At 34.8% G+C, this 27,487-nt stretch overlaps 2 protein-coding genes across 2 annotated transcripts in view; both read left to right on the top strand.

Moving 5' to 3' along the window:
* The window catches only part of LOC107083426 (sodium/potassium/calcium exchanger 2-like), a 17,552-nt gene extending 2,088 nt beyond the window's left edge, over nt 1-15,464 (top strand). The window contains exons 2-9 of the mRNA XM_015372628.1: nt 9,525-9,560; nt 9,734-9,845; nt 10,500-10,583; nt 10,682-10,761; nt 10,928-11,065; nt 13,816-13,905; nt 14,961-15,127; nt 15,215-15,464. Of these exons, the coding sequence (XP_015228114.1) occupies nt 9,525-9,560; nt 9,734-9,845; nt 10,500-10,583; nt 10,682-10,761; nt 10,928-11,065; nt 13,816-13,905; nt 14,961-15,127; nt 15,215-15,464 (957 nt within the window). The remainder of the gene's footprint in view (nt 1-9,524; nt 9,561-9,733; nt 9,846-10,499; nt 10,584-10,681; nt 10,762-10,927; nt 11,066-13,815; nt 13,906-14,960; nt 15,128-15,214) is intronic.
* Nucleotides 15,465-22,241: 6,777 nt separating this feature from the next.
* Nucleotides 22,242-26,215, top strand: xpa (xeroderma pigmentosum, complementation group A). Its single transcript, XM_015372601.1, has 5 exons — nt 22,242-22,588; nt 22,674-22,779; nt 24,233-24,398; nt 25,656-25,773; nt 25,862-26,215. Exons 1-5 carry the CDS (start codon nt 22,306-22,308, stop codon nt 26,014-26,016), a joined length of 828 nt encoding a protein of 275 aa, XP_015228087.1. The 5' UTR covers nt 22,242-22,305; the 3' UTR covers nt 26,017-26,215.
* The last annotated feature ends 1,272 nt before the right edge of the window (nt 26,216-27,487 follow it).

Below are 27,487 nucleotides of genomic sequence, written 5' to 3'. Positions count from 1 at the left end.
TATATATATATATATATATATATATATATATATTGAAAGCAACAATTAAATGAAAGTAGTTTGGATCATAATTTTTTACTAATAAACGTTGTTCTAAGGGTTAGGATATTTAAAAAGTAGACAATGAACTGTTCATAAGATTTTAAGGGATTTAACAAAACACAAATCCATATATACATTTAAGGAATACAAAAATTATTAAAGTAATCATTATAATTTACTCAGCTTGGAAATGATTGTTCATAAGAGTTTTAAAGAGCTTCTTTTCTAACTCAGCTGGCTGTAGTACAGCCCAAATGTTTCATGTGAATAAGAGGAAAAGGAAAGATTTAGTTTATGTGTTTTAAATAGAAATAGAACATTTCTCTCTATATATATTACAGATTAAACATCAATAAACATATAATTCTGTTGCAATACTTTTCAAATTCATGAGTTATCTAGCTGTGCTGCATCTGGGTCTCTGAGCAAGACCCTTAACCCCACACTGCTCCCCGGGGCGCCACACAATGGCAGCCCACTGCTCCCCAAGGGGATGGGTTAAATGCAGGGGTACATTTCTCCACTCTGAGATCAATAAAGTTTAGTTATGAACATGAATAACAGACAGATATCTGGTTTCAGATTTGCTATTTTGGTTTCTCTCCTCTTTATAACATCAGCTAATGCAATAAAACATAAAGTTTAAATTTCTTGAAATTTTCTCTTAATTAGAGAGAATTAGAAAATAAAGTCCTTGTTTTTTAATATGTCAGCTATAGTCTCTGGTAAGCAAAGTTGATATTTCATTCAGTCCACCCACTAGAGGGTTTGTCTTTCCAAGAAACAAACAATCATTGGAGAGCCAAACATCCACTCTGGACAGACGCTCTTATAAATTGATTTTTACAAAGAAACATTATTACTGCCTGTTTAATCGATGCATTACATAAATGTCTCCATACGTCCACAAACAGTTCTTTTTCAGATAAGAAAATAAGAATCCTGGATCTTTCCGATTATCTTCTATCTCATCATCATACATTGGAGTTTATACCAGAATATTAGAAACTATAAATAGTTGTCCTTTAAATGTTTCATTATTTACAATCGTTTGTTTGCTTTATTTTTGGGAATTAAACCTCCTTCCATCCATCCGTTTTCACTGCTTAATCCCAGTTGGGGTCGCGAGGTGTGCTGGTGCCTATCTCCAGCTGTCTAAGTCTCCAGTCCATCGCAGGGCAACACAGAGACAAATAATCATTCACACACACACCCAAGGAAAATTTAGGGGAGCCAATTAACTGGACTGTGGGAGGAAGCCGGAGTAGCTGAAGAGAACCCATGCATGCACAGGGAGAACATGCAAACTCCATGTAGAAAGACCCTGGGCCAGGAATCAAGCCCAGAACCTTCTTGCTGCAAGGGAGCAGTGCTACCCACTGCACCACTGAGCTGCCCAAGAGAGTGAAACCTTTATGTTCATAATGGGGAAAAAGCTAATTCTTAATAGTCCATACGTACTTATGGGATTTTAATGAGGCATTCAATCTGCAGAGCTGCAGAAAAAAAAAAACAGTTGATAAAGTAATTAAGATGGCATTATAACTGCTGCACCAGGACACCACTGGAAAACTCATTAGAGCATAACAAAATCATAAACAACCTCTCCAACCCTAATCATTGCCTATTTAACCTACTGGAAAAAAACCAGAGCAGTCGAAGCATCAATATCCAAGCTCTGAAATATTCATCTGCCATTAGCACACCAAATATATCTTCTTTCTGACTTTCCACTTGCTGTTATATTATGTTTTTTTTTACACTATAAGTGCATTTATTCTTATTAACATCAGTAGTACATTTCTTAAAATTTTCTAAATTTGTCATTTTTTTGTCGTTTGAGCAAAGATTCTAAAATCTGACAAAGAAGACTGTTTCTAACGTTATATGAAGTTTAAAAATCGACCTTAAAAAAGTGAAACAGTTCTGTAGTATCTAAGGTTATAGCTCCCCACACAAACAATGCCCTGACATCTAAAAATTCCTTACATCTGTTTAGATTTATATGAACCATAAATTATATAATTCAAGAACTATTTAAATGTAGCATGATTGCCCCATAATATTCAATTTCTTGATATTTTGTAGCAGTAAAATGGAATAAAATAAAATAAAAATTAGGAAGAAGTGAGCAAAAAAAAAAAAACAGTTACAGTTTATTAAGTTGTAACATTTTTAACTAAACAAAGGACTTCCTTAGAGGATGTCAAATACACAAACACAACTACTTGATCTCCATTCTTATTTTCCTAAAATGTATACTGCAGCTGCTTATACAAGGCTTAGAATTTTATTTCCAAGTTTTTGATGGAATAATAAAATCAAAGTCAATTTCTGTTTTAATATTTACTTAAATTCAGGTATGCAGAATGGCTTCAGTTAATGACTAGAACAAAAATACATAACATACATGCAGTCATAGGGAAAAATATTAAAGCCTGTTGGTTCTCTATTTTTATTTTTTTTTATTTTTTTTTTTTTTTAGATTCTTTAGTTAATAATAAACAAGAAATTGAAGAATACAAGGGTGGTCTGATATTATTTCCATGACAGTATATACAATTCATAGAGCAAATTATTTCAGTTGTCAAAATTATCTTTATTATATTGATTACACTTAAAGAATACTATCTGGGGAGTACATAATAAACACATAATAAACTGAAGACCCATTTTTTTTTACTTCTATAATGTGTTCAGAAGATGCTGAGTAGTAAACCTTTCATATTTAGCTTTAAATAAAAAAGCATCAGAAACTCTCTGTGACATTTCTGTCCTTCTGGGAATCAGCTGTTCTCCAGCTCGTCTCTTCAGCCCTGAGAGCAGCTTTTCTCCTCCCGTTGTCCCAGCACTTGATGTCCAGATGCCTTGCCCTCATGTGTCAGTGGCTGCTAAATAATCCCTCAGGTTAATTCTTCCCAATCTCATTAGAGTCACTAATAATAGCCAGATGCTCCCTGAGGAAGAAGGAATCATCAGATCTTCTGTGTGTTCCTATTCGTCTGTCTGCAGTCTTGCTCGAGACACAGGTTTTTTTTTCCAACTTTTGGCATCTGCAGATGATATTTTCAGAAAGCTGTCACTGCTATCAGTGATGCTAATGGCTTCTTTATGGTAGAAGGCAATAGAGATACCTGCAGGTTTGCTCTTTGCTGGCTGTAGAGTCAGCAATCCTCTCTGATCCCCTGATCAACTGCTTACCGGCAGTGACGACAGCAAACAGTCCACCACATCGCAGTTAGATAAGGCAAATCACAAACTGTTTGATATAATTATTAAAGTTTAGATCGAACAAAAAAAGTTTGCATTGCCTTTGCTTAAATTCAGGATGGGTTTCATATATGTACCCAAGGTCATCAATAAGCCCAAGGAAACCAAAAGCCACTGGTTTAAAAGTAAACAATTTTTTTATATAAAAACGCAAAAACAAACTAGATGAATATGAATTGCAGGCAGATGATGGTAAGTTGTTTAACAGCTTGGTAACCTGAAGGGGGAGTGGATGCTAGAGTTCACACGCAGGCTTGAATATTAGCAATCTAAAAGTGGCGATCCCCGCGGATTAATCCTGGATAAGTCGCACAGCTCGACAGTGAGCTGGAGGGGCAAGAAGAGACAGAGAGAGAAAGTTGATCTGATTGCACCTCAGCGGCCTGATGGTAATTAGGATGAAGGGAAAGTGTGGTGTAAATCTGCTGACCCCCGGTCAGCACTTTTCACCCTGCTGGAGCTGTTATAGAGCATCCTGGCTGCAGAGGCAAGACCACCAGAATGAAATGAGAGCTCGGTGGAGAAAAGGGAAACAAATAATTGGACGTTTGCCTTGTTCAATGCAATTACTGATGGGATTTACAAGATTCAACTGATTATACAATGGGCATACTCATCTGTTTCTAAAGGGGCTTTCTTATTTAATTTTCTTTTTCATTTATGACATATATGATTAAAAGTTGAGTTCTTTCTTAATAACCTTTAAGTTAGCTGAGTTCTTTATTTATTTCTATTAGAATAGAATAGAATAGAATAGAATAGAATAGAATAGAATAGAATAGAATAGAATAGAATAGAATAGAATAGAAATATCCTTAATTTTTCTATAAGTGGGAAATCCGGTCAGTGGCAAAGTAAATAGGCAACTGAGAGCATCAGGGTACATACAAAATAAAATATATTAGAAAAAAGAAAATTAAATTGTTAAAATGTATTGCAAATGAAGAAAAAGCATAAACAGCAAATGAAAAAAATATATCTGTATAGAAAACGGTGCAGTTAATAAAATTGCAGATATCATATTGAATGAAAAACTTTTAAAGATAAAAGAAAATACCAGAAATTCACAAGACAAATGGGAAAAAAATGATGCAGATACTTTTTGAAACTTTGCAACAGGTATTTATCTTAAAAAAAAAAAAAACTGCAAAACTACAGAGTTTACATAAAAACTGGTTCTCACTTTTTAACCTTATACAGAATCCTTGAAATCCTGTAAGACAATAACTGAATCAATACAATCCACCCTCAGCTATCCTTCTCAAAAAAAAAAAAAAAAGTTTTAATTCATCATTTTTGTTTGTCCTTCAAAAGCATCTTAACTTTTGCATATTTCATCAGGTTATAGCCACAAACTTCACTGGATTTTATTATGATTTTTAAGGGATAAAAAAAGCTAAAACAATAGAGAGATCACATAATTTTTAAGTGGAAAGTAACTAATGGTGACAGATATTTGTATTTAGCCATCTGTCTAAAGACTGTCAAGCTTTACTCACATCTCCCAACTACCAAGTCATCTAGATCTGCCGCTGCCATTCTCTTCCTGCAGCCAAAAAGCATCCTGTATGTCGCCTCATCCATGGCAGCCCACCTCCACCCCCACCTCCGCCTACCTTTGACTCCATTTAGATTCCATTCCACCACCAGTGTTCAGTACTGGAAGGATAGATGGCTCTATGCTTATAAATCTGCCCATTTTTTTTATCATGAGCATTGCTCAGGTCTGAGTCTTCTGCCTGGGAACACATATTTATATTCATTCATGTCAGAAAACTGTCTTGTTGCCTGCTTGTCTCCTTGACAGTCTCTCCAGAATAAAATATAAGTGCAACCAATTTCAGAAATCCAATAAGTTTGTACAGTGGAATCGCCTTTGTGTAATTAAATCTGATAAATAAAGCTGCTCTTTCTACAAGTAAAATCTATTTACAAGATAACTGCTTGTTATACACTCCACTAAGAAAAATGGCCCAGGATTGAAGGCCATGAGGTGTAAATTGGTACTTTGGTCAGATGTGACTAAAATGACATACATGCTAAATAGTATGACAAGTGAATCACTAACACTGAACATAAACCTCAACACGGTGGCGGTGGGATCATTTGCTAGGGATTTTCTTCTTCTTCTACGGGGATTAGGAGGCTGTTCAGAGATAATGAGACCATAGATTATATAAATGTAGAGCAACCCTGGGAAAGGGTCTGTTGAGTGATGCAAAATGTTTGACACTGGAGTAGAGGTTTTCTTTCCAGCAGGACAGAACAAGCTAGCCAGAGCCTCTATGTCAGAGGTCATGGATTAGCGGACTAGGGTCCGGATCCAGACCCACCTGCTGGCGAATCTGGACCCAATCTGATTTAAAACATTTTAAATAACTGCATGTTGTTTGTTGACAGTGTCTAACTTCACTTGCACCGCTTCTTCTGTTATATGGTAAAGACTTCCAGAGCGCCGGGACCAGGCTACACATGATACAAATTAGCCAAAGAGCTGCTGTCAGTCTGGGTTGCTGCTGCTGCTACTTTTAGACACAGCAGGCAAACCTGTGGCAAGCCGGGCGATGGAAAAGTAGGAGAAGATGATGAGAAAAATAGAGCAGAGAAAGTGTGGACTGCTGGAAAGAAAAGTGAAATGGTGTGCTCAGAGATGACCCTGCACATTTTGAGTATGTTTGGCTCAACCTGCTGCTGTGAAGCAGGATTTTCCAAGATGAACATAAAATAAAATACATATCATCGCAGTCTCAAAATGAGCATGTTGATGTGTGCTTGAGAATGGCTTTGTCTTCATTTAAACCCAGGTTTAAAGCCTTGCAGGGCAGCATAAAGCCCACTGCTCTTACTGTATTAATACAGAAAAAAGAAAAACAAAAATGGTCAGTTCAGGTGTTTTATAAAATATGTGAATCAGGAAATTGTCTGTATACCAAACTGAATGATTGTTATTATCTACTTTAAAAAAAAAAACGAACAAAAAAACACTTTAGATTTTAAAATGGAAAAATGTTGAAAAATGCCAGATCTACTCTACTTCTGCTTATACCTGTAGATGCACTCCAGCGACTTATTTTTTTCCTTCATATTTAAATAAAAAAATGTTTCACATAATATTTTTGATCTCTGGTTGAAGATGAAGATATTTTTTGTGCCTTACATAAAATTATAGAGCTAAAGGTGTCATAAGCCAGTATTTTACTGCAGCTTTCTCTGTCTTATGTACACAGCAGCCACATTAGAATTAGAAGCCTGGTTTGATAAAAATGATGAACCATCACAGCAGAGGGACTGCAGCTTTAGGACTTTCTGATTCCCTCTGGTGCAAAAATTTCTACATTTTAACTTGAAATGCTTGAAACCTTAGACTTCTTGTCTAAATACATCTTTTTCTAAAGGACATTTTTTAATATTTTTAGAATCTGATTATTGCCTAGTCATGTTTGTTTTGGTGATAAGCTACAAAAAGAGGCAGACACACAGCTGACAAATATGACTTTATAATTATATGAGTTAGAGCAAACAAAGGCAAGGATTATAAAATATTATGAGGAAAGAGATGAATAGTGCAGTTTGGCAGAGTAGGAGCAACATGGCAGATATAAGAATCAGAATCACTTTATGAATCCGTTGCGGGAAATTCTTTTTTGCAGTGCATCCGCTTAAATTAGAGAGAAAATAAGATTGTAAGTACAGCATAATAGAGCAAAATGAAATATAATATAATAAGAGAAAATAAAAAGTCAAGTTACAACCCATACAGTAAAATTACACCCTTTCCATAAAAAAATTGTAAAATAAAGTATAAGGATGAAATAAGGAATATTATTTTGCATGACCATCAACACAATAATATAATGTAATGTAATGTTAGAGGTTGATTACTTTATTTTTCACAACCATTTATCAAAAAGTCATATTCAGGCTTTCATGAACTCAGATGGATCCATTTTGACTTTATACATGAAGGCTGTGCTAAATTTTAAATTTTTTAAAGTTAAATACAGTATTGATGACTATTTTGATATCAAAGCGTTTGGATAAGTTGTTTTCTAGCATTTTTTTTTTCTGTTTTACTGTTCTTAGATATATTTTCCCCTACCAAGACATTTTTAGACTCTCTAACGGATTTATAATCAGTTGTATTTTACCCAGGCAATAGCTTAAAGTCTAAATGTTTTTTTTAAAAAAAGGAATAAGATAATATCACATTTTAATTTCTTTTACCAACCTGTCATATCTGGTGGACTGAATGTATCTGCTTAGTGAAAAGTATTCATTGAAAAACTGATTGTTTTAAATATAAAATTTATTTTTCCTACGGAATTAGCATAGTGTTTTTAAATTGTACTGATTTGATCGCAGATGATCACAAATACTGTCAATATTTCAGTCCTGATTTACTTCCACTTTAGTTTTTATATATGTTATAAATTAAGTTCTATGAATATTTCAACCTTTTAAACACTAGATTTTTCTATAAATGCCTTCTCTTTGTTTTCAAAGCATGTGCCTACAATTTTAGAAGCATATAGTTTTGTTTTAATTTTAGGTGTAATAATTAAATATAATTTTTTTTTAGACATTTTTAATTTCAGATCTTAAATTTGATGCTGGTTTTACTTTCATATTAAAAGATAAAAATATAAATTATATAAAATAAAAATATCTTCAATAACAGGAGTATCTTCAATAACAGCAGTAGTTTTTTCTAAGGAGCTCTGATTTTGTCTGATTTTAAACAGTGTTTTAAAATTTGTTTATAGCCTGAAAAATTAATTGAAGCAGTTTGACCTTCATATTGTAAGTTGAAAAGACTAAGATTATACCGGGGCCCATTTCAAGCTTGCTCTCTGTCACATCACAGTGTTTCTCTAGTTGCATAATTATCGTATGAAGCTTGTGTTACAAAAACTGTTTTCAGATGAAAAGTTGTGCCAACAATGGATCCCCAAAGAAAGAACTTTAAATATAGCACTATATTGTCAGCACTGAACTTCTGTGGAGTTTTTATTATGTACTTTATTAGGGAATCGGATTTCTCACCTACTGGTAAATCAGGGTGTACAGCCTACCATCTTGAAATAGCTGCACCCTCAAATGCTCCAAGAAGTTTGATAAGAACTCCATATAATAAATATCTAACCTTTAAACCAGCATATTTTCAATCTGTCCTTTGATTTTAAACCCAAGATCATTGTTTTATTTCCCCTGCATTTATCGTTTAACTGGGTATAGTAATGTTTTAGAGAGGGCCTGATAGATACATAGCTTGAATCTGATGGAGAATCTGTGAAAAAGGTAAAAGATTAGGGTAATGGTAAAGAAGCCTCCCAACCTCTAAGGCTCAGAGTTTATATTTAGTTGCTTTATTATTTTTTTTTTTTACAGCTTCTTTATAAGGCAATAAAATAAATTGAAAAAAACTTTTAATTGATCAAAATAAAAAAAGAGTAGCGTTTTTTTTTTTCTAAATTGATACCTCCTGAATATTCCTTTATCCTCTTTTGAGAGATTCCTGTGAACCAGGGAATGAAGAAATTTGCAATGAACACTGTTCATCTGAGGTTTTTTTTATTTTTTATTATTGACTGCAGAAATGTGACGGTATCCATAGTCCACAGTGTGTGGCAGGAATTAATTAAAATGCTTGATGATTTTATTTTTGTTGTATGATAATTAAAACTTATTTTTTCAAGTTGTGAAGAGGTGATGAAGTATTAGGGCAAAAGGTTTCAGGGTTTTTTGTTTTTTTTTTACATTAGTGTTTTGTATTAAGTCTATTTCTATCTATTTTTCCAGCTGTAAAAAAAAAACTAAATTTGAATCAGCTGTTTTGCTCACTGCTTTAGATGTCTTCTTTTTCCTGTATTCTTTCTGTCTTACCATTTAGATGAAACACATATGTGTAATAAGAACTAACAAAGAGAAAACAAGGTAATAAAAACAGTGTAGTAAGAATAACAAATGTTTCATAACCATAACTTACTGCTGTGTTTTTCAAATATTTTTTTAACACTTTATAGATAAAATGTATCATAAGCACAGATACATCATGCATACAGCATCAATAAGTAAAAAATATATTATTGGATATTTTAACCCTTGATAGTCTCATTATTGTTTTAATCCTCTGTTAACCTGTGTGAGCTACATCTGCGAGGAATGACTTCTAAAATGCATTAACACACATTTCCTCTATTTTAATTCTAAAGGTAAACGCACCAGGAGACGATGAGAACAAGTTGACAGTGAGTTTGCTTTGCATGTTTCTATTAGAGTATAATGTGGGTTTTAGATGAAAACTATTCATTTCAAAGACATATGTATTTTGTTTTTTTTTTCTATAAATAATGTGAGATATATAAAGAATATATGTATATTAATTCTAATCTGTTTCTTTGGTTTATTGCTTATTTTACAGGCCAAACCCCGGCTGCAGAGGGAAGGCAGCTGTGCATCGCTGCACAACTCCCTGATGAGAAACAGCATCTTCCAGCTCATGATTCACACACTGGACCCCCTCAGTAATGAAGGTACACAACGAGAATAAATTTAACATATTAGGTCTGTTACAGGTGCTATAAATCAATTTAATCTGAAAAACAACTAACATTAAAGGTATAGTGGAGAATTTTAACAAATTTTAACAAAAGACCCGCCCTTTTAACTTAAAATAAATGCACTTGCACAAATCTTTACCCGCTCCCTCTATTAAATGCAAGAGCATAGATGAGCCCATTTCTCCTCGTGCACGCTCTGTTTAAAAGTTGCTGTTCTCATCGCTCATACACGCTTACTTCCCAAAAGAAGATCTGCAATTTTTCCACTATGTCAGACTCACAACCGGTAAGTGAAAATGGGGACGAGCACGTAGGACAGCCTTACGTAAAAGCATCACCAGAATGATTGACAATTAGGAGGACCATTTATTTTGATGATCCACCTGGAAAAAGAACATCCTCCACTATACCGTTAACGAAGTAGACGCTGTGAATTATACATGTATTTAATAGTTTACTCAAGTAAAGAAAATATAGGTGACATTTGTTGTGTACATGTGTAAATAAAAACAACTCTTTGATTTTGTTGTTGATTAAAAATAAACTTTCTTCCCTAAATCCACCTCTCTTGCATGGCTCACACTCCTCATTCTGATCTGACAGAAGCATCTGTGTCCTCCCCTGCAGGGCAGTTTAAAGAGAAGGCATCCATCCTCCACAAAATGGCCAAAAAGAAGTGCAAAGAAGATGCTGCCACTGCCAACGGTGTAGGTGTGTAACGGAACAGAAAGTCACACTAGCTGATTTATTTGTTACTTAAAAAAACTCACTATTTTGTTTATTTATTTATTTTTTTTTTCTCCTTAAAGTTGATAAAGCCTCCCAAAAAAGTTCAAAGGTTGCTGTGGAGGTGACGCCCCCCATGAATGGAGTGGCAGTAGGAGACCTGGTATGCTGTTTTTCTACATCTGTCTTTACACATTGATTCAAATCTGCATGACGTCTTTGAATAAATGAAATTTATACTTACAAACCTTGCAATGGGGATATTTGCTTAGAAGATAGAAAATTTTTTTTATCCATCATACAGTGTCAGACATTTACCTTTTCCTTAGGAGGGGGAGGAAGAGGAAGATGAAGACCAGCCTCTGAGCTTGGCCTGGCCTGATACCCTCAGAAAACAGATCACCTATCTCTTAATCCTTCCCATCATCCTTCCCCTTTGGCTCACATTGCCAGATGTCAGGAGAGAGGTGAGTAAAACCACATTTTTCCTACCAAATTCAATCTTACACAATAAGAAATTATACTTAGCGTAATCCCTTATTTTCTAAGTTACACTTTTTGGTAACTTGTCTATAAACACCACTTTAAAGCAAACAAGGCAAACATGTGAGGTCAAATGTGATCAGGGCATCTGCAAGTTTTACTTCTGTTTAAAGCTGAGTTTAACAGATTCATATATATATATATACATATGTATAAATTATCTAATGTTGCCATGCTTTTTTTTATATGTTACAGACTGAAAATTTTGTAATAAAAAGTCTATTAGTTAAATTAATAAAAAGTTCTTAAGTTAATAAGCTAAGTATAACAGTTAAAAGCTATTGAAAAAAAGGTAATAAGCTAATTTTAAAAGTACAAAAAGTCAAATTCCTGTATCAGCATTACTGTTCTGAGGAGTGTTAAAGGGTTGATGTATTGAGATGATCCAGCACCTAACAATAATTGGACAATTTTAACTTTTCAAGGATAATTGAAATCATTAAATGATTTGAATTGCGCAACCCTGTACCTGCTCCCGGGGGTGAATGCTAATTAAAACTAGTGCGAGAGCGTGCACGTGCCCATTTCTCCTCGCACACGCTCTGTTTAAAAGTTGCTTTTCTCATAGCTCATACAAGCTTACTGTGACCGAATGTCCGCCCTAACCCATAAAATCCCTCAATCACTTTATAGAGCGGGGACAATATAGTGAACTTTATAGTGAACGCAGTTGACTGTTCAGACAAATGATCACTTTGATTTGACAAATGATTACTTTTAGCTCCGTTGGTCACGTAACTCCTCCTCCACTATGTAATTCCTGCACTATCTCTGTTATTAGTCGCCGCTGTCAGGTAGCAACAGCCTATGGTTACAGCGGGCGCTGTAACTGCAAATCCTATAACGTTTTACACTTTTTTCTCTTACGACCCTCAACCATTTGAGAAAGGTGAGCTTCAATGGCTGTCTGAAACCGTAGCTCACCACAGATATACACCTGAAAGTGCGCATGCATAGAAAAAGATAGCTAACGGGACGAGCACGTAGAACGGCGTTACATAAAAATATCACCAGAATGATTGACAATTAGGAGGACCACTTATTTAGATGATCCACTCGGTAATAAAAGATTGTCCTCTATACCTTTAAATGTGTCCAGATATACATCTGGAAACATATAGTGGTTCATATGTTTAGAGTTGGAGTGATAAGAGCTGAACCACCTGGAGGTGGAAGAAGGAGGAACAACACTTGCCATTAGATTGACAGTTTACATCAGTAATAAAATTACAATTCAGTTTCACGTATCATTATTTAAGCATTTTCTTTTCTTTTCTGCATAAAACAGCATTGGAATTTGATAAGCCTAATATTTTCACCAAAAAAGCAGAGATATGGTTAAAAAAAAAACAAACAAAAAAACTTGAATAAACTGATTTACATTTAAACCAATACTTGTTTGACAACAGATATAGGAAATCAAGTTAAACATTTACAGCATTTTAACTGTTAAATGCTTTAAATAATATCTTATACCTACTCTAAGAGCTATGGTTTGTCAAAAATAAGACATAAGAAAAACAATTTAAAAAAGAAAGGCTTTTTGAAAACAATATAATTGTTTTCAAAAATATTAAAAATAAATCAAAAAGAGCTTCTGTGCATTTCAGGACAGATACACTATGTTGAATTATGCTGAGCTCCCCATAAAAATTTGAGGAGCGGTTTTCTGATGTATGGCTATGAAATAAATAAATAAAATCATAGGCCTTGATTTTCACAGCTCCAAGCTTTTTTTTGTTGTTGTTGTTGTTGATACTCAGTTAAAGTTAGAAATAAAATTACAATAAAACAAAAGTTCAGTTGAAGTTATAGAAATTCTGAATGTTTTTTCTAAGTGGTGGCACCAAATATTTTTGCTGCAAAAACAGCCTATTGAATGAGCTGTTGTTGCTATGGTGATATTTTACAGTCATCACTAAAGACAAAATTTCTGTAACATGCTAAGAATAAAATCATGACAACTATTTAATATCCTGGATTGTTTCTCATTTGTATGATCATACTCATGACACTGACTTTAAACAATACAGGCAGTTCAAAGAGACACATTAGAGTCTCTTTACACACTGAAACGACCTGGAAATAAGTAAAAATGTCTTACATCAAGTGTATTTACTTATAATTTCAACAGGTAAATAAGATGATTTGCCAACAGATTACTCTTAAAATAGGATAATTAGATGATATGCACTTAAAATAAGACAATGCAATGTTTTTTTCTTATTTTAAATGTAAATTGTCTTGTTCCATTGGCAAAGTGTCTCACTTACCTCCTCGATTCAAGAAAACATGCATTTATTTTAAGAAAAAATAAAAAAAAGTACATTTTTTTTTACAGTGTATGGTAAAAAAAAAAAAAACCCAAATGCTATAGATGTTCAAGTACTTTGACCAAACTATTACTGTTCCAGCAAATACAATAAATATATTAACACATGAAATATGTGATGCTGATGGTAGAGGAACTATAATAAGTGTGAGATAAATGTAAAATACAAAATGTTTTAAGTTATAGACCTTCATTCAAATGTTAAGTTTGCATTTTTTAAAATCCTGAAATATTTTAATTCCTTTTCTATAAAAGCTTCAGAAATAATAACGAATCAGTCAGGTTCCGTTTCCTGCAGCTTAAAGGTTTTAAAGTTATTGTTTTTTTGTTGTTTTTTTCTAGACATCTCAGAGGTTCTTTCCAATCACTTTCATCGGCTCCATCTGCTGGATTGCTTTCTTCTCATACCTGATGGTGTGGTGGGCTCACCAGGTAACTGATCAGCACAAACACACTCAAACATCAATAGCAGAAGTTATTGGTCTCACACACACATCACACCACTTCTCTGCTACATTACACTAGCAGCTAATTCTGATTAAACAAAAATACTGTAGATCAGCCTGAAAATTATAGATTGATGCACAAATAGAAGGAGAGAATTGTTTAAAAGATTGTCAGCTGAAAAGATCAGCTGTAGATGCAGAACATCTTAGCAAAAGTTTTTCATTTATGATTATAAAGTAGAGGGAGTAATTACAGATTTAACATTGCAGCCACAGCAGGATGGAAGAATTCAGTATATGTTCTAGATGTTCTTAGGGAGAGAATTGCAGATAACATCATGAAAATAGAAATTTGTCCTTGTATTGCATTAACCGGATAAAAGTTACTGTGCTTTAGGAGGAATGGCATCCTGCATCAGATTAGAATGAGCCAAATAACTCAGAGAAAACATTACCATGCCAACACAGTCCTTCATGGGGAGGAATTTTGTACTTTTTAAATAATTATTGCTTTACATATATATGCTATTTTATTCTGTTTATTCTCGGTTTACAAAAAGAAACTGTAATATAGCATCAATGCACAAACTTTAATCTGAATAAAAACAAGCCTTATCTCTACTTGTGCCACAGGGAAAGTTTGCAAATTATTGTGCAGTTATTTAAGATACAGACATAGTTTATTTGTTTAAAAAAGCTTCTAAAAAATATTAGTATAGTGGTCATATTGATTGTCATTCCTAGGGAACGAAGGAACTGAAAGTCTTTTTTGAGTCCCGTAATTATTTAGTATAAACTCATTAAGTTGTATTCTTTAAATCAACTGTCCAAAGAGTTTATTCAGTTAAAAAATGTTCCCACAAATTACTCCAAAAGGAATCCCAAAGGCAAATAAAGTGTTCTAAAAATTCTATTTAAATGTGAACCTGTACAGACTGTTTTTAATGCTGAGCTACTGATTGAAAGTGTGAAAAAAGAATAGCACTGATGATTTAATACAGGAACGTTAAGAAAAATGTTTTCATCTTTGCTTTATTCAAGGTTGGAGAAACTTTCTGGATCACAGAGGAAATCATGGGTTTGACCATTTTAGCAGCAGGCACATCCATCCCTGACCTGATCACAAGTGTGATTGTGGCAAGAAAAGGCCTGGGTGACATGGCAGTGTCCAGCTCCGTGGGCTCAAACATCTTCGATATCACTGTTGGGTACGTCCCCCATTGAATATTGTCTAATAGATACTAATTAAATCTCTGTGAATACCTGAGCATCTATATTCTTCTCTCTTCCACCAGCCTGCCTTTCCCATGGCTCCTCTACAACATCATCAACGACTTCAAGCCTGTGGAAGTGAGCAGCAACGGCCTGTTCTGTGCCATCGTCCTCCTTTTCCTTATGCTCCTCTTTGTCATCATTTCCATCGCGGCTTGCAAGTGGAGGATGAGCAAGATCCTGGGCTTCCTAATGTTCCTGCTCTACTTCGTCTTCCTGGTGGTCAGCGTCATGCTGGAGGACAGAGTTATCGTGTGCCCAATCACCATCTAAATGAGGAACTCCTGCTGATGAACTGAAAGCTGAAATTTGCTCTTTAACAGTGCAATAACATACGACCAGTTGTATGTTATTACAACATGCTCATCATAAATAACTTTACTGCATACACACAAACACTATATATATATATATATATATATATACATACATATACATACATATATATGTACACATGTACACACTTACAAGCTGATGTGGATCAAGCAGAAGTTTTCTTTTAAATGAATGCTGCTGGTTCAAGCTGTTGCATCATAGCAGTTTCACAAAGCCATGTAGGCCTATTGTTTAGGCCTCCCAATGAGGAGACTCTTTGCACTGTGTGAAACATCCAGTCAGGACTGTCTGAGACCTGCTGAAACAATTAATGGAGAGACAATGGAAACTGGATGATGGGGAAAAACTTTTCTTTCAGAATGAATGACAAAAACTGCAACAGTGAAAAAAGAAACTCTACCAGTCAGTGAAGTCATTACGAATATAAACGATATGGACACTCGAAGAGACATGTTATCGTTTCAATGCCAGAGGAGCTTTGGCTTTGAGATCAAGGAAAGTGTCATAGAACAAAAAAAAAAAAAAAAAAAAAGAATGGCCAAGGGAACTTATTTTTGATAGCTGCTTTTTTAGACTTTGAGATGTAAAGAGTATACAAAACTTCAGATTTTGGTTTGCAATATGATAGAATAATACAGTTGATTGTCAATGATTTGACGTTGGTTTCAGATAACGCTTCATGTTCACCCCATTCATGATTTACTATGCATTAAATATTGAATAGCTTAACATACCTTGGTTTTCTTTACATCTGCTTCTGAGTGCTAAAAATGGTTGGAACATAACTCTCCATTCTGGCTGCCTTTAAGTGCACCACTGTAGAAAGGGAAACACGTCAATATCCTGGTTTTACTGAAAATACTTGATGGCAGAGATGTTTGTTCATTTTTTGTTGTTTTTTTATGTGCTGACCCCCACAGATGCTATTTAAATCGGGGGTGGGTTGGCCACCGCAAGTCTTGTCAGTGGGGAGTGGGTGCGCCCCCGTGAAGCTACAGTCCAAGCAGCTGGTTGGATACTGGTTGTTCACTACTGGAGGGTAAAAAAGTATTGTATTTTTTATCTTAGCTGATTGAAGGGGTCTCTTTTTTTAAGGAATCTGGATTATATTTCATCATATTATTCTTCACTTAATAGAGTTCCTCAGAAACATAGTTTAACATTTATGAAACATTTAATCTATATCTAAAACCTCAGAAATGTCATTTTCTTTGTTTTTTGGCTTCACAACCGGTCAAACCTGGACTGAAATATTTTTCTATGATTAAATATTCTTTATATCACAGTTTTAAATTGTGAGATCTGTAAAACATTGTGAAAAAACTGTTCTTCGGGTGCAGAAGGAGGTGCTCGCCTACGGTGCCCTTCTTCCAAGAACTGCCCCTGAGTGAGGGACCAAAGATTAGCCCCATCTTTTGTGTCATTCTTGTTTAATTGTTTAAATTTTCTTTTTTTTATTAAGGATTCATAAAAAAAATTGAAGAGTTTCATATGAGCGAGTAATTCGGATTTTTTGTTGCTAATTACTTATGTTAAACAGAATATACGTACTGTAATTTATCTCCGGTGTTGTTCACTATGACTTCATTGCCATCTGAAAGAGGAGGTTGTTTTCTTTTGTGCACGTTAAGTCAGAAATATCCCTACAGTCAGTCTGTGACCCAGCTCAGATTCTGGGACTAGAGTTTAATGCGGTGAAACAATGTGTGCACGTAGAAAATCTCTGTCTTTTTCATCTTTTTCTTTTTAAATGTATACAGACTTTCAAAAGAGACTTAATAACAGCAACAATTGCAAATACTTTAAGCATGTACTGATGTTAATAAAAAATATGTTGATGTTCTACAATAAAATAATCCCTCTCTTTAAGTGCATTGTTTCTGGGATTTTTTTTTAATTAGGTTTGTGTTTTTATAAAGCCAGGAAAAACTAATCATGATATGATAACAAATAATTAATAAATAAATGCACTTGAATGAAATACATGCTCGGATTGTTTCCATATAAAAGCTTTAAGCACCGCTGATTTTCAGCAGTTTCTGGTTAAAAAGTATATATATATAGATATATATATATATCTATATATATATAGATATATATATATACAATACATCAAGAGAATGTCAAGAGTGTGCGAAGCAGTAATCAAAGCAAAAGGTGGCTACTTTGAAGAACCTACAATATAAGACATATTTTCATTTGTTTCACACTTTTTTTGTTAAGTATATAATTCCTCATGTGTTAATTCATAGTTTTGATGCCTTCAGTGTGAATCTTAAATTTGCATAGTCATGAAAATAAAGAAAAAGTTGAATGAGACTTTTGAATGAGAAAGTGTCCAAAAATAAAACTGGAACAGATCTGTTCGTATAGAGATACCCTCAAATTAATTGTAAGAAAAAACGTAGGCCCTTATATGATCTGATATTTACGGAAATGTCTAGAATGTTAAATTACATGAACCCTGAGATGAAAGTCATCAAAAATTCAGTTTAATGGCTGAATAAGACTTTTTTATTTTCATATTTGTGTTTTCCTACCACACTGCAAACTGATCTGTTTTATACACACTTAAAATGTTTGTTTTTGAACAAAATTGGACAATAGGCATTTATCATGCTTTTTCTTTACTGAATATGTTTTATTAACAAATAGAATAAACAGTAATTAATGTAATCACTGTTCTACCCATTTATATTCCACCCAATCTTTACATTTCCACACAGTTTAATAAGTCATGCTTGATCTAAGCAGATGTATAATCTAAAGGTATAAATACTGGTTTACTGTACATAAGTAGCTCTTTATGGTGAATATTTATTTTCAGAGGACTTTTACATTCACTCACTACATTTGATCACAAATATCTGTACTTTCTACTCCTTATTTTCTCAAAGTAGTCGTCTTGCTAAAAGTATTTAACTGCTCATGCAGGATGTCAGTCCAGTCGGGTCTATGTTCTCCTACCTGAAATTTTAATTCAGAACAAAACTTGTCAGTTTTTTATGTTCTGTCTACGAACACAGAGAGCAAAATAGAAAAAAATTGAATCCATTTTCTGAGCATATTTTTTCAGGAAGATATAATGTTTAGAAGTTATTTTGTATAACTTAAGGCCAAAGTGTGTTGTAGAAAGTGTACTTTTTAAAAATTCAGTAAAGGAGTTCATTCTTTACTTTTACCAGTCTTTGTTTTTAAACAGGTATCTGTACTTTTACCTAAACAAGGTATGTAAGCGTGTTTGACACCATTGGATTTTAGGCCAATATTAAGGAAAGCGTTTGTTAACTGAGTTTCAGGGTTTTAAGCTAATTGATTAGTTTATTCTGCAGTTTAAGCTGTTTTTCTACAACCCATTTCTCTTTATATATGAATCACTTGAATACAAGAAACAGTCGTATGAAAGGGTGATAATGGGATCCCCATTGTTCTTATCTATTAAAAACATATGGAATCATATTTATGCAGTGTTAAAATCCTACTGTAAAAATAAATGTCTTATTTCGCTAAAATATATAAAAATAAAAATAAAACGAAATTGCAAACAATTTATCCATTTGTTGCATTAAACCTGTCACCTCCCTTTAAAATGGATCTAAGATTAATTTAGCCCTGGCACCTGTGAAACTGCTGTATCTGTAGCATTGCATACCTAAAGTATAAAGTAAACATTAAGCTTCCTTTTAACATCAGTCAGATTTGCAGTGTCATCTACCAGTTTTCTGCAGGGCTTTACTTTGACACAAGCTCCTTACAGAGTTATAAGTGGCCTGCTGCCATAATGGGCACGATGGGGCAGAGATTAACTGGACATCTGAGGACAGCAAGAATACTCACCTGTTCACCTTTTTATCCACATGCCTTTTCCGTGACATCTGAGGGCATGTGCTGTCCTTGTCGTCTAATGGACGACATAACAACACAGAGGCTGTTACTGTGTGGGTTATTTTCTCAGGGGAAAGACAATTAGTTCAGACCATCTTCCCTGATATATCAATACAAAGGTTCTCATTAGCTCCCTGACAGATTAACTATTCCAAATAGGTCTGTAAATAATTACTGGTGCATATTCAGTTGGATTTTTCATTGTTTACAAAGAAGATTAGACTTAAAGTGCCTTATAAATTTCTTTTAGGAACATTAACATTTCCATATTTTTGATTATGGCTAAAATAATATTATTAAATAGATTGCACTTGAAATAAGATAATGGAGATGTTTTACCCTTTTTTTAAGTGCACAGATCATTTTACTTTACCTACTAAAATCAAGTGCACTTATTTAAAGAAAAACTTAAATAAGACAACACTTGGGTCACTTTTTACAGTGTATGTGTGCAACTTACAGCAAGACCAACAATCATAAGAAAAGTCACCAATAAACTTGTAACTCTGGAGGAGCTGCAGAGATCAACAGGTCAGGTGGGAGGATCTACAGACAGGGAAACCGTTAACTGTGAATATCAAATAATTTACCTCTATAGATATCAAGGAATATGAAAGCTATTGTAAAGATAAAGCCTCCTTTCTGTTTAAGCATATCACAGGGCATGTAGGCAACAGCAAATGGACAGAAGAATGTGCAGTTGTAAGGAAGCACAACTGATATATTTTCAAATATACTAGGTCTGACATTGTTATTGCAGGTCATTCTGAGCAAACTGTTGGTCAGGGTGGCTGCATTGTGCTGTGGAAAATATTTTCTCAGATGGCACTGGAAGAATTGCCCAGAGTTCAGAGAAAGCTGCAGCATTACAGCCCTGTTTAGGTATTTTAGTTAACATACACTCTGTAAGACTTGTTCTATCAAGTTTTAGATTCAAAACTTAACCATGAATGATTGTGGGAGGTAAAGTTACAGTGTTAAAGTCTTCTCTTTGACAATTTTATAATATCAACCCTCATTTATTTAACCGAAAGAGTTAAGTAAAGTGGGGGTTTTAAGTTAGCAGTGAAAAAAAGAAGAAAAATACAGGAATGGGAAATGAATAAAGTCCGTAAGCTTTAATACCAATACTACAATATGTAGAGAACATCATCGATTAACATTAAATAAAAACTTCTCACTAAAATTTTCAGATTTCAAAACAAAAGTTCTTCAATTTGAAATGAAAAATTCCTTCCTTGGATATTCTGCCAAACCAAGGATGTTCTTCTGAGAAGTTTTTGTGTTTTGAGGCTTCTGTTAGCAAATTTACCATTTAATTGTTTAATCCTTTATTCCTTCTCATGTCTTTTTACAGATAGAGATGCAGGAAAGGCAGCGTTACATGGGGACAATTCTGCACCCTAAGCTAAATGTGTGATCTTTTTGGTCAGATTTTAATGTTGTGAACTCATTCTATTTTATTTAGACAAACAGTTCAGTCAAGAATTTTATGCAAGTTTTAACACAGGTTCCCTCATAATATGTTTAGTATAACCTATGGAGATATTGTTAACTTAAATTCAACAATTGCTTTGATACAGCTGTTAGGATGTAGTTGTCAGGTAAAAGGTGTGTTTGTATGTTTACTGTGACATAAATACTTACCTTACAGTTTAAAACTGAACAACTTGTAATTCTAAGTTAATCTTTAAGGACTTAAGCAAACAATCTTTGGGAAGCGTTTATCTTGCTGTCATTTTAACTTAAACAACTTAAATGTCTGTTTTTAAACACAGAAAGTACTCTAGTTTACATCAAGTTATTGAGGTAATGGGGGAAATATTATCTAAAGGTTAAGCTTCCTTCAAGAAATTAGCAGGACTGAACTAAACAGAGATGGATCTTGAAGAAAATCTTTAGGAAACTAAAAATACTGATGGGTCAGAAAACTTACACCACAAAAAAAGTACATATTTCTTGAGAGAAGTTTATTTCCCCTGATTTGAGTAGGTAAGTAAGACAATTTCCAAATGGAATAAGATGGTTAAGGACTAAAATAGGGAGAAAAAAAAAAACACAATATATATTTATCTCATTTTAAGAGCAAAAATAAATATTCCTTCGAAAGCTAATTACATTTATCTGCTCAAATCGAGGGCGAGTACACTTTTTTTCTAAAGAAAATCACTGTTTGATCTGTTTTTGTTGTGTAATGCAAAATAAATGTATGATGTGCTGTCAGATTGTAACTGATTTGTCCGTTGAAACAATTTTAATATTTCATCTTTACAATTTACTTTTTACTTTTTAAAATTATTTTAAAATTCCAGTTAGCTTTAAACTAGTACCACGATAGGATCACAGTTTTCATCTGTTACACCAGGGGTCTGCAACCCTTTTTTTGGCTCACTTGATGCACTAAATTATGCACTCTTGGCCAGTTTCTTGCGTTGTTGTTTTTCTTGTGCACCCGTTAAAATAATACTGGCCCAGCTTGTACATTTTTAGAACCATCTCTGTACAAAACCCAAAGAAACTGGAATAAATTCTCTGACTGTTCATTTGATCTTGTTTGCCAAGAACAATTTACAGTCTCTTAATTTGAAAAATCATCAAATTCTTGCTGATGCATTTTTAGTGAAAAGCTTATATTAATATATAAATCAATCACAATGATATTTGTGTTACTGTAATAAAATATAGAAATTTTTTTGTTGTTGTTTTTTAACCACTGTATCCTGACCTTGCATAAGTTTGCTGTTCTGTTCTCACTCCGAGTCGGCAGGTGGCAGCATTACATCTAAACTAAAACGGAAAAGAAAAAAAACAACGGAAGCCTCTAGCTGTCAATTATAAAACAACAAGATGCTGCACTAAAACTAAGACGAAAACCTCTTTTTCCAGGAGCAGCATGGATCCGTCCCAGTCAGAGGGGGTCTCCGCTGCCGACCCTCCGGTAGATCAGAGCTCCAAACCGGAGCTTTCTGCCGCCATGCGCGCTAAAATCGAGAGGAACCGCCAGCGGGCTTTGATGCTCCGCCAAGCACGACTGGCGAGCCGTCCTTTCTCCTCCCTGGAGGGGGCAACCACGGCCAAAGTTTCCAAGACGATCGACTCGGGTGCTGGTTTCTTTATCGACGAAGAGGAGGACGGAGAGGATGAGCAGAAAGCCAAGAATGTGGTTCATCAGCCAGGTGTGGTTGTGGAGGCAGCTGTGCCTTTAGTCTGTCTGATCAGGTTGTTTCTCCCTAACATCTCCTTTTGCTTTTCTGTTCTCAGCCCCGGTGATTGAGCCAGACTACCTGCTCTGTGATGACTGCCAGAAACCCTTCATGGACTCTTTCCTCAGCAACAGCTTTGACTTGTCTGTATGCGATAAATGCAGGTAGAAACACTGATATTTTAACAACACAGAGTTCTTCAAATATTGTTCCAGCAGATCTGATGGAGAGCAACACTAATGTTTTGGATCAATAGCCGGACTTTGACTTGGCCATTCTGACACTTATATTTGCTTTGGTTTGGTCTTTTCACTCTAACATGTCTGGGAAGGTTTGCAGTTGTTCCATAATCCTTATATTTCTAATAATCCATCAATAAAGCTTTTTGCCAGATGTTCAGGTTGGGGCACAGTTTTATGTAAATCTAAATCCCTCTGCAGTAAACCCATCCCCCTGGGAAGCAGTGGGCTGCCACTGTTGACGCCCAGGGAGCAGTGTAAGGTTAAGGGTCTTGCTCAGGGACCCAGAGTGGCAGTCCATGGGAGTGTTTGGGACTTGAACTCAGAGCCTCTTGGACCCAAACGAAATGCTCTAACCACTAGGCGACCACTCCCCCTAATTGTAAACTGTGTGCAGAATAATTAGGCAAGTTGTATTTTTCAGGATTGTTTTTATTATTGTGCCACAATTGTGTTGTGGATCAACCCAAAAGTCTCCTTAATATCAAAGTGTCATATTTTTGGAAGTTGTTTTGTTTTTTTTTTTTTTTTAAGTCTCCTTAATATCAAAGTGTCATATTTTTGGAAGTTGTTTTGTTTTTTGTTTTTTATTTGGCCATTTTATGAGTATGTCTGTGTGTGCAGGTAAACATTACTGTGCAGAATTATTAGGCAACTTAATAAAAAAAACAAATATATACCCATCTCAGTTGTTTATTTTCACCAGGTAAACCAATATAACACCTCAAAATTCTGAAATAAACATTTGCAACATTCAAAAACCAAAAATAAAACAAATCAGTGACCAATAGAGCCACCTTTCTTCACCATGATGCTCAAAAGCCTTCCATCCATAGATTCTGTCAGTGTCTTGATCTGTTTGCGATCCACATTGCATGCAGCAGCCGCCACAGCCCCCCAGATACTGTTCAGAGAGGGGGACTGTTTTCCCTCCCTGTAGATCTCACATTTCATGAAGGACCACAGGTTCTCAGTGGGGTTCAGACAAGGTAAACAAGGGTGGGGGGGGGCATGTCATTTTTTTTCCCCTTTTAGAGTTTTTCTGGTCAGTCAGATGCAGACCACCTGATTTACTTAATTGGTAGTTGGCTTTCAAGCCTTTACACCTTGGAGTAGGACAACATGTATGAAAAGGATGATGTGATCGAAATACTCATTTGCCTAATAATTCTGCACACAGTGTATTATAAGCTAATTGCTTTAAACGTCTGAGATGTCTGACAGAAAGGCTGTGTTTCATATTTGTATAAGCAAAAATACGCCAATATTTTATTTGAGCCTTTAGTTTGTTGAAAACCTCGTGTCATGAGCTCTGGAGTTTTGGATGACTTTGCATTTGATCCTACAAAGTGAAGATGAAAGACTTTGTTCTCAACAGAGACAATGAGGAAAAACACAAGCTGATCTCCAGAACGGAGGCCAAGCAGCGCTACCTGCTGAAGGACGTAGACTTTGACAAGAGAGAGCCCCCTCTGAGGTTTATACTCAAGAAAAACCCTCACAACCCACGCTGGGGGGATATGAAGCTCTACCTTCTGCTGCAGGTGATCAGCTTCCTCAGAGGAGATTCACACTCTAGAATTACCAAAACTGCTCCTAATGTATTTATTCTTTAGCTTTTAGGATCCAAACCCTCTGTAGAACTTAAAGTGGTTTTTGATGAGAGAAGTAAGGCATTTATATATCTTTATGATGGACAGATCAGCAAAAGGAAGAAACAAAAAACGAGCAAACAGGCTGAATGTTGCGCTGTTTAAAGGAGCAACATTTTGATTGAATTAAAATGTTAGTCTGAATTAGTTAGGCCTCTTTGTCTCCTAATGTATAACACTTTTCTTACAGAAATTCCAAGTATGGATTAGCATTAGGGCTTAACCAATTAATCAGATTAATCCATAATTGAAATAATCTTCAACTAATTTAGTAATTGATTAATCATTAACCGGAGTATAGAGACTCTAAAAACACGCCTTTAGCTGACAGAGTGACCAACTTGGAGCAGAAATTATACCAAAATTGTAAAAAAAAATATATAAATATTTTGCATTCAAGACAGAAAAATATTGTTCGTCTGTCAATACGCTCTATCCAGGTCTCCTAAAGTGGAAAATGTTTTAGTTTCACCTGGTGAAATTTAGTAAAAAGTCTTTAAGTAAGCTTTGGCAATCTGATTATTAATCAGAGAAATAATCAACATCATTTGTTTGCAAAAATTCTTTATTTGCAGCCCAAATTAGCATTAAGGGTGCACTGACTGGTCGGCCGACAGGCCTCGATTTTGGTCTTTTCTGAGAGATTGTGATCGGCCAAGACTTACATGTGAAACTGATCTGTTCACCAAATCTAACCTACCTTTGTAAAGCTCTGAAAACCACCCACTCAATGCCTGAAACTTTATATTTTAGAGCAGTTATTTCAGAAGTTGTTTTTTCAGTAAGATGGGATTGGAATATCTTGTCTTCTGATCTTACAACTGACAGTGTCTTTTATAAGAAATCTATAACAGTGAAAATTTGAATCTGTATGTCAGGATGATCAGCAAGAAACTTGTAATCAGCGGACCCCTAATTAGCATCGGATACAGAATTTAAATTTTTTTAATTTCTAGACTTCCTTTCAGCCAAACCATCCATCCTACTTATTTATCCCATTCTTTTCCAACACTCACTTATCCTGCAGGTTCTACGTTTAAAGCAAGATTGCTAAAAATGTTCCATGCATTTATTGTAAATAGTCTTCTTTTAAAACAAGCAAACAGTATTTCGATTATTCCTCATAGTTTATCTTTGGGTGTACCTCAGGTCCAGAAAAGGTGTATGGAGGTTTGGGGCTCAGAGGAGGCGCTGGAAGAAGCCAGAGAGACGAGGGAGGAGAACAAAGAGGTCCAGAAACAAAAGCGCTTCAACAAAAAAGTCAAAGGTTGGATTTTCCTTTTTAGTGGAAAATCCCTCAGGAGTCGAGCCTTTTCACATTACGTGATGCTAAATATTTATGCATTGTGTGTCAGATCTGCGCAGGGCCGTTAGAAGCAGCATGTGGACCAAAAAAACCACCACTCACCAACACGAGTACGGACCAGAGGAGGTGGTGGACCCAGAGGAGGACCTTTACAAGAAAACCTGCACTACCTGTGGACATGAACTCACTTATGAGAAGATGTAGACATCTTCACTCTCTAAATAACAAATGGACTACGATATCTGGTGCTTCTTCAAAGAACAGTGTCATATTTAAAACTCTTGAGTACAGCATTAAAAATATCCTGATTGGAAATATGCAAGATTTTTATACTTTTATTAAACAAGGCTTGCAATCCACATATGGAATGTCAACCAGGACAAAAACACATTTTTAAAGTTCTTCTATATATATATATATATATATATATATATCTCTACATCTACAATCTTGTTGGCAGATAACCTCTAAAATTAATTTGACATATAAAGAAACCCAAAATCTTTTTTTTTTTATATCAACCTGCTCCAAATTTATCAGTTTATGCAGTTCTCCTAAACCTCTAGAGCTACATTAATGAGATCAGATAAGCAGGTTGACTTTACCATCCATGTGAATGAAGGTAGTTTTTGGATTCAATTTAAATGTGTCAGATCACAGGATAGCTGGATTTAAATCCATGCCACTTTAGATAATGTGCATTAATGAAAAGCTTGACAGAAGAGGATTAGGTGTGCAGAAGTCCAACCAGTAGCCTCCATGTTGCTCCTACTCCACCACTGAGCCCATACCTTAATTGGTAAAAGTCTTAACTGCATTTCTTTACTGCCACTTCAACTATGCACTCCTTTGTCTATTACTATAAAATAAATGAACACTACAGTTTAATATAATATAGATTTGTTAGGCAAAATCCCAACTGAATAATTATCAAACAGAATGTTGCAAAAGATTCAAATTTTTTATTTTTTTTTTTTAACATGCAAACTTAAATATTTTATCCAATAGACCAGGCATCCCCAAACTTGGTCCTCAAGGCCCCCTGTCCTACAGGTTTCCTTGCTCCAGCACAGCTGATTTTAATTGACAGCTGATTAACAGGCTTTTGGTCTACTGCAATCATAACCAGCTGTGCTGAAGCAGAGAAACCTCTAAAACCTGCAGGACAGGGGGCCTTGAGGACCGAGTTTGGAGACGCCTGGTCTATTGGATAAAATCTTTTGAAGTTTGCATGTAAAAAATGTAATTGTGAATCTTTTGCAATATTCTGTTCGATAATTATTCAGTTGGGATTTTGCCTAACAAATCTATATTATATTAAACTGTAGTGTTGGTCATTTATTTTATAGCTCTAAAGCAGGCATACTCAAAGTTGGTTTTCCAGGGCCGCTGTCCTTTAGGTTTTAGAGGTTGTCCTGCTTGAGTACAGCCGATTCTGATTGTGGTTCAGCAAAAGTCCTGCTATGCCATGGTGGGGAAACCTCTAAAACCTGCAGACATCAGCCCTGGAGGAGCGACTTTGGTCATTCCTGGTCTAAAAGTAACGTTGCTATAAATTTAATGGTCAGTTTTAATAAAAATGAATTTTTTCTTTGAAATAAATTTTATATAAACTTTTTAATACTGGCTTTTTGTACTTTGTTTTAGTTCAACTGATCAATTCCTTCAGAGCATT

The sequence above is a fragment of the Cyprinodon variegatus genome, unplaced genomic scaffold (assembly GCF_000732505.1).
Source record: "Cyprinodon variegatus isolate N-32 unplaced genomic scaffold, C_variegatus-1.0 Scaffold74, whole genome shotgun sequence".
Lineage (NCBI taxonomy): Eukaryota > Metazoa > Chordata > Actinopteri > Cyprinodontiformes > Cyprinodontidae > Cyprinodon > Cyprinodon variegatus.
The sequence above is the reverse complement of the archived record's forward strand: the minus strand, read 5'-3'. Positions and strand labels throughout refer to the sequence as shown.

Bases quoted from the DNA above. Each gene is read 5' to 3' on its own strand.
- xpa (XM_015372601.1), top strand. From the start codon at position 22,306: ATGGATCCGTCCCAGTCAGAGGGGGTCTCCGCTGCCGACCCTCCGGTA. The intron at 22,589-22,673 runs GTGTGGTTGTGG...TTCTGTTCTCAG, and splicing joins GAATGTGGTTCATCAGCCAG to CCCCGGTGATTGAGCCAGAC. The intron at 22,780-24,232 runs GTAGAAACACTG...TGTTCTCAACAG, and splicing joins TCTGTATGCGATAAATGCAG to AGACAATGAGGAAAAACACA.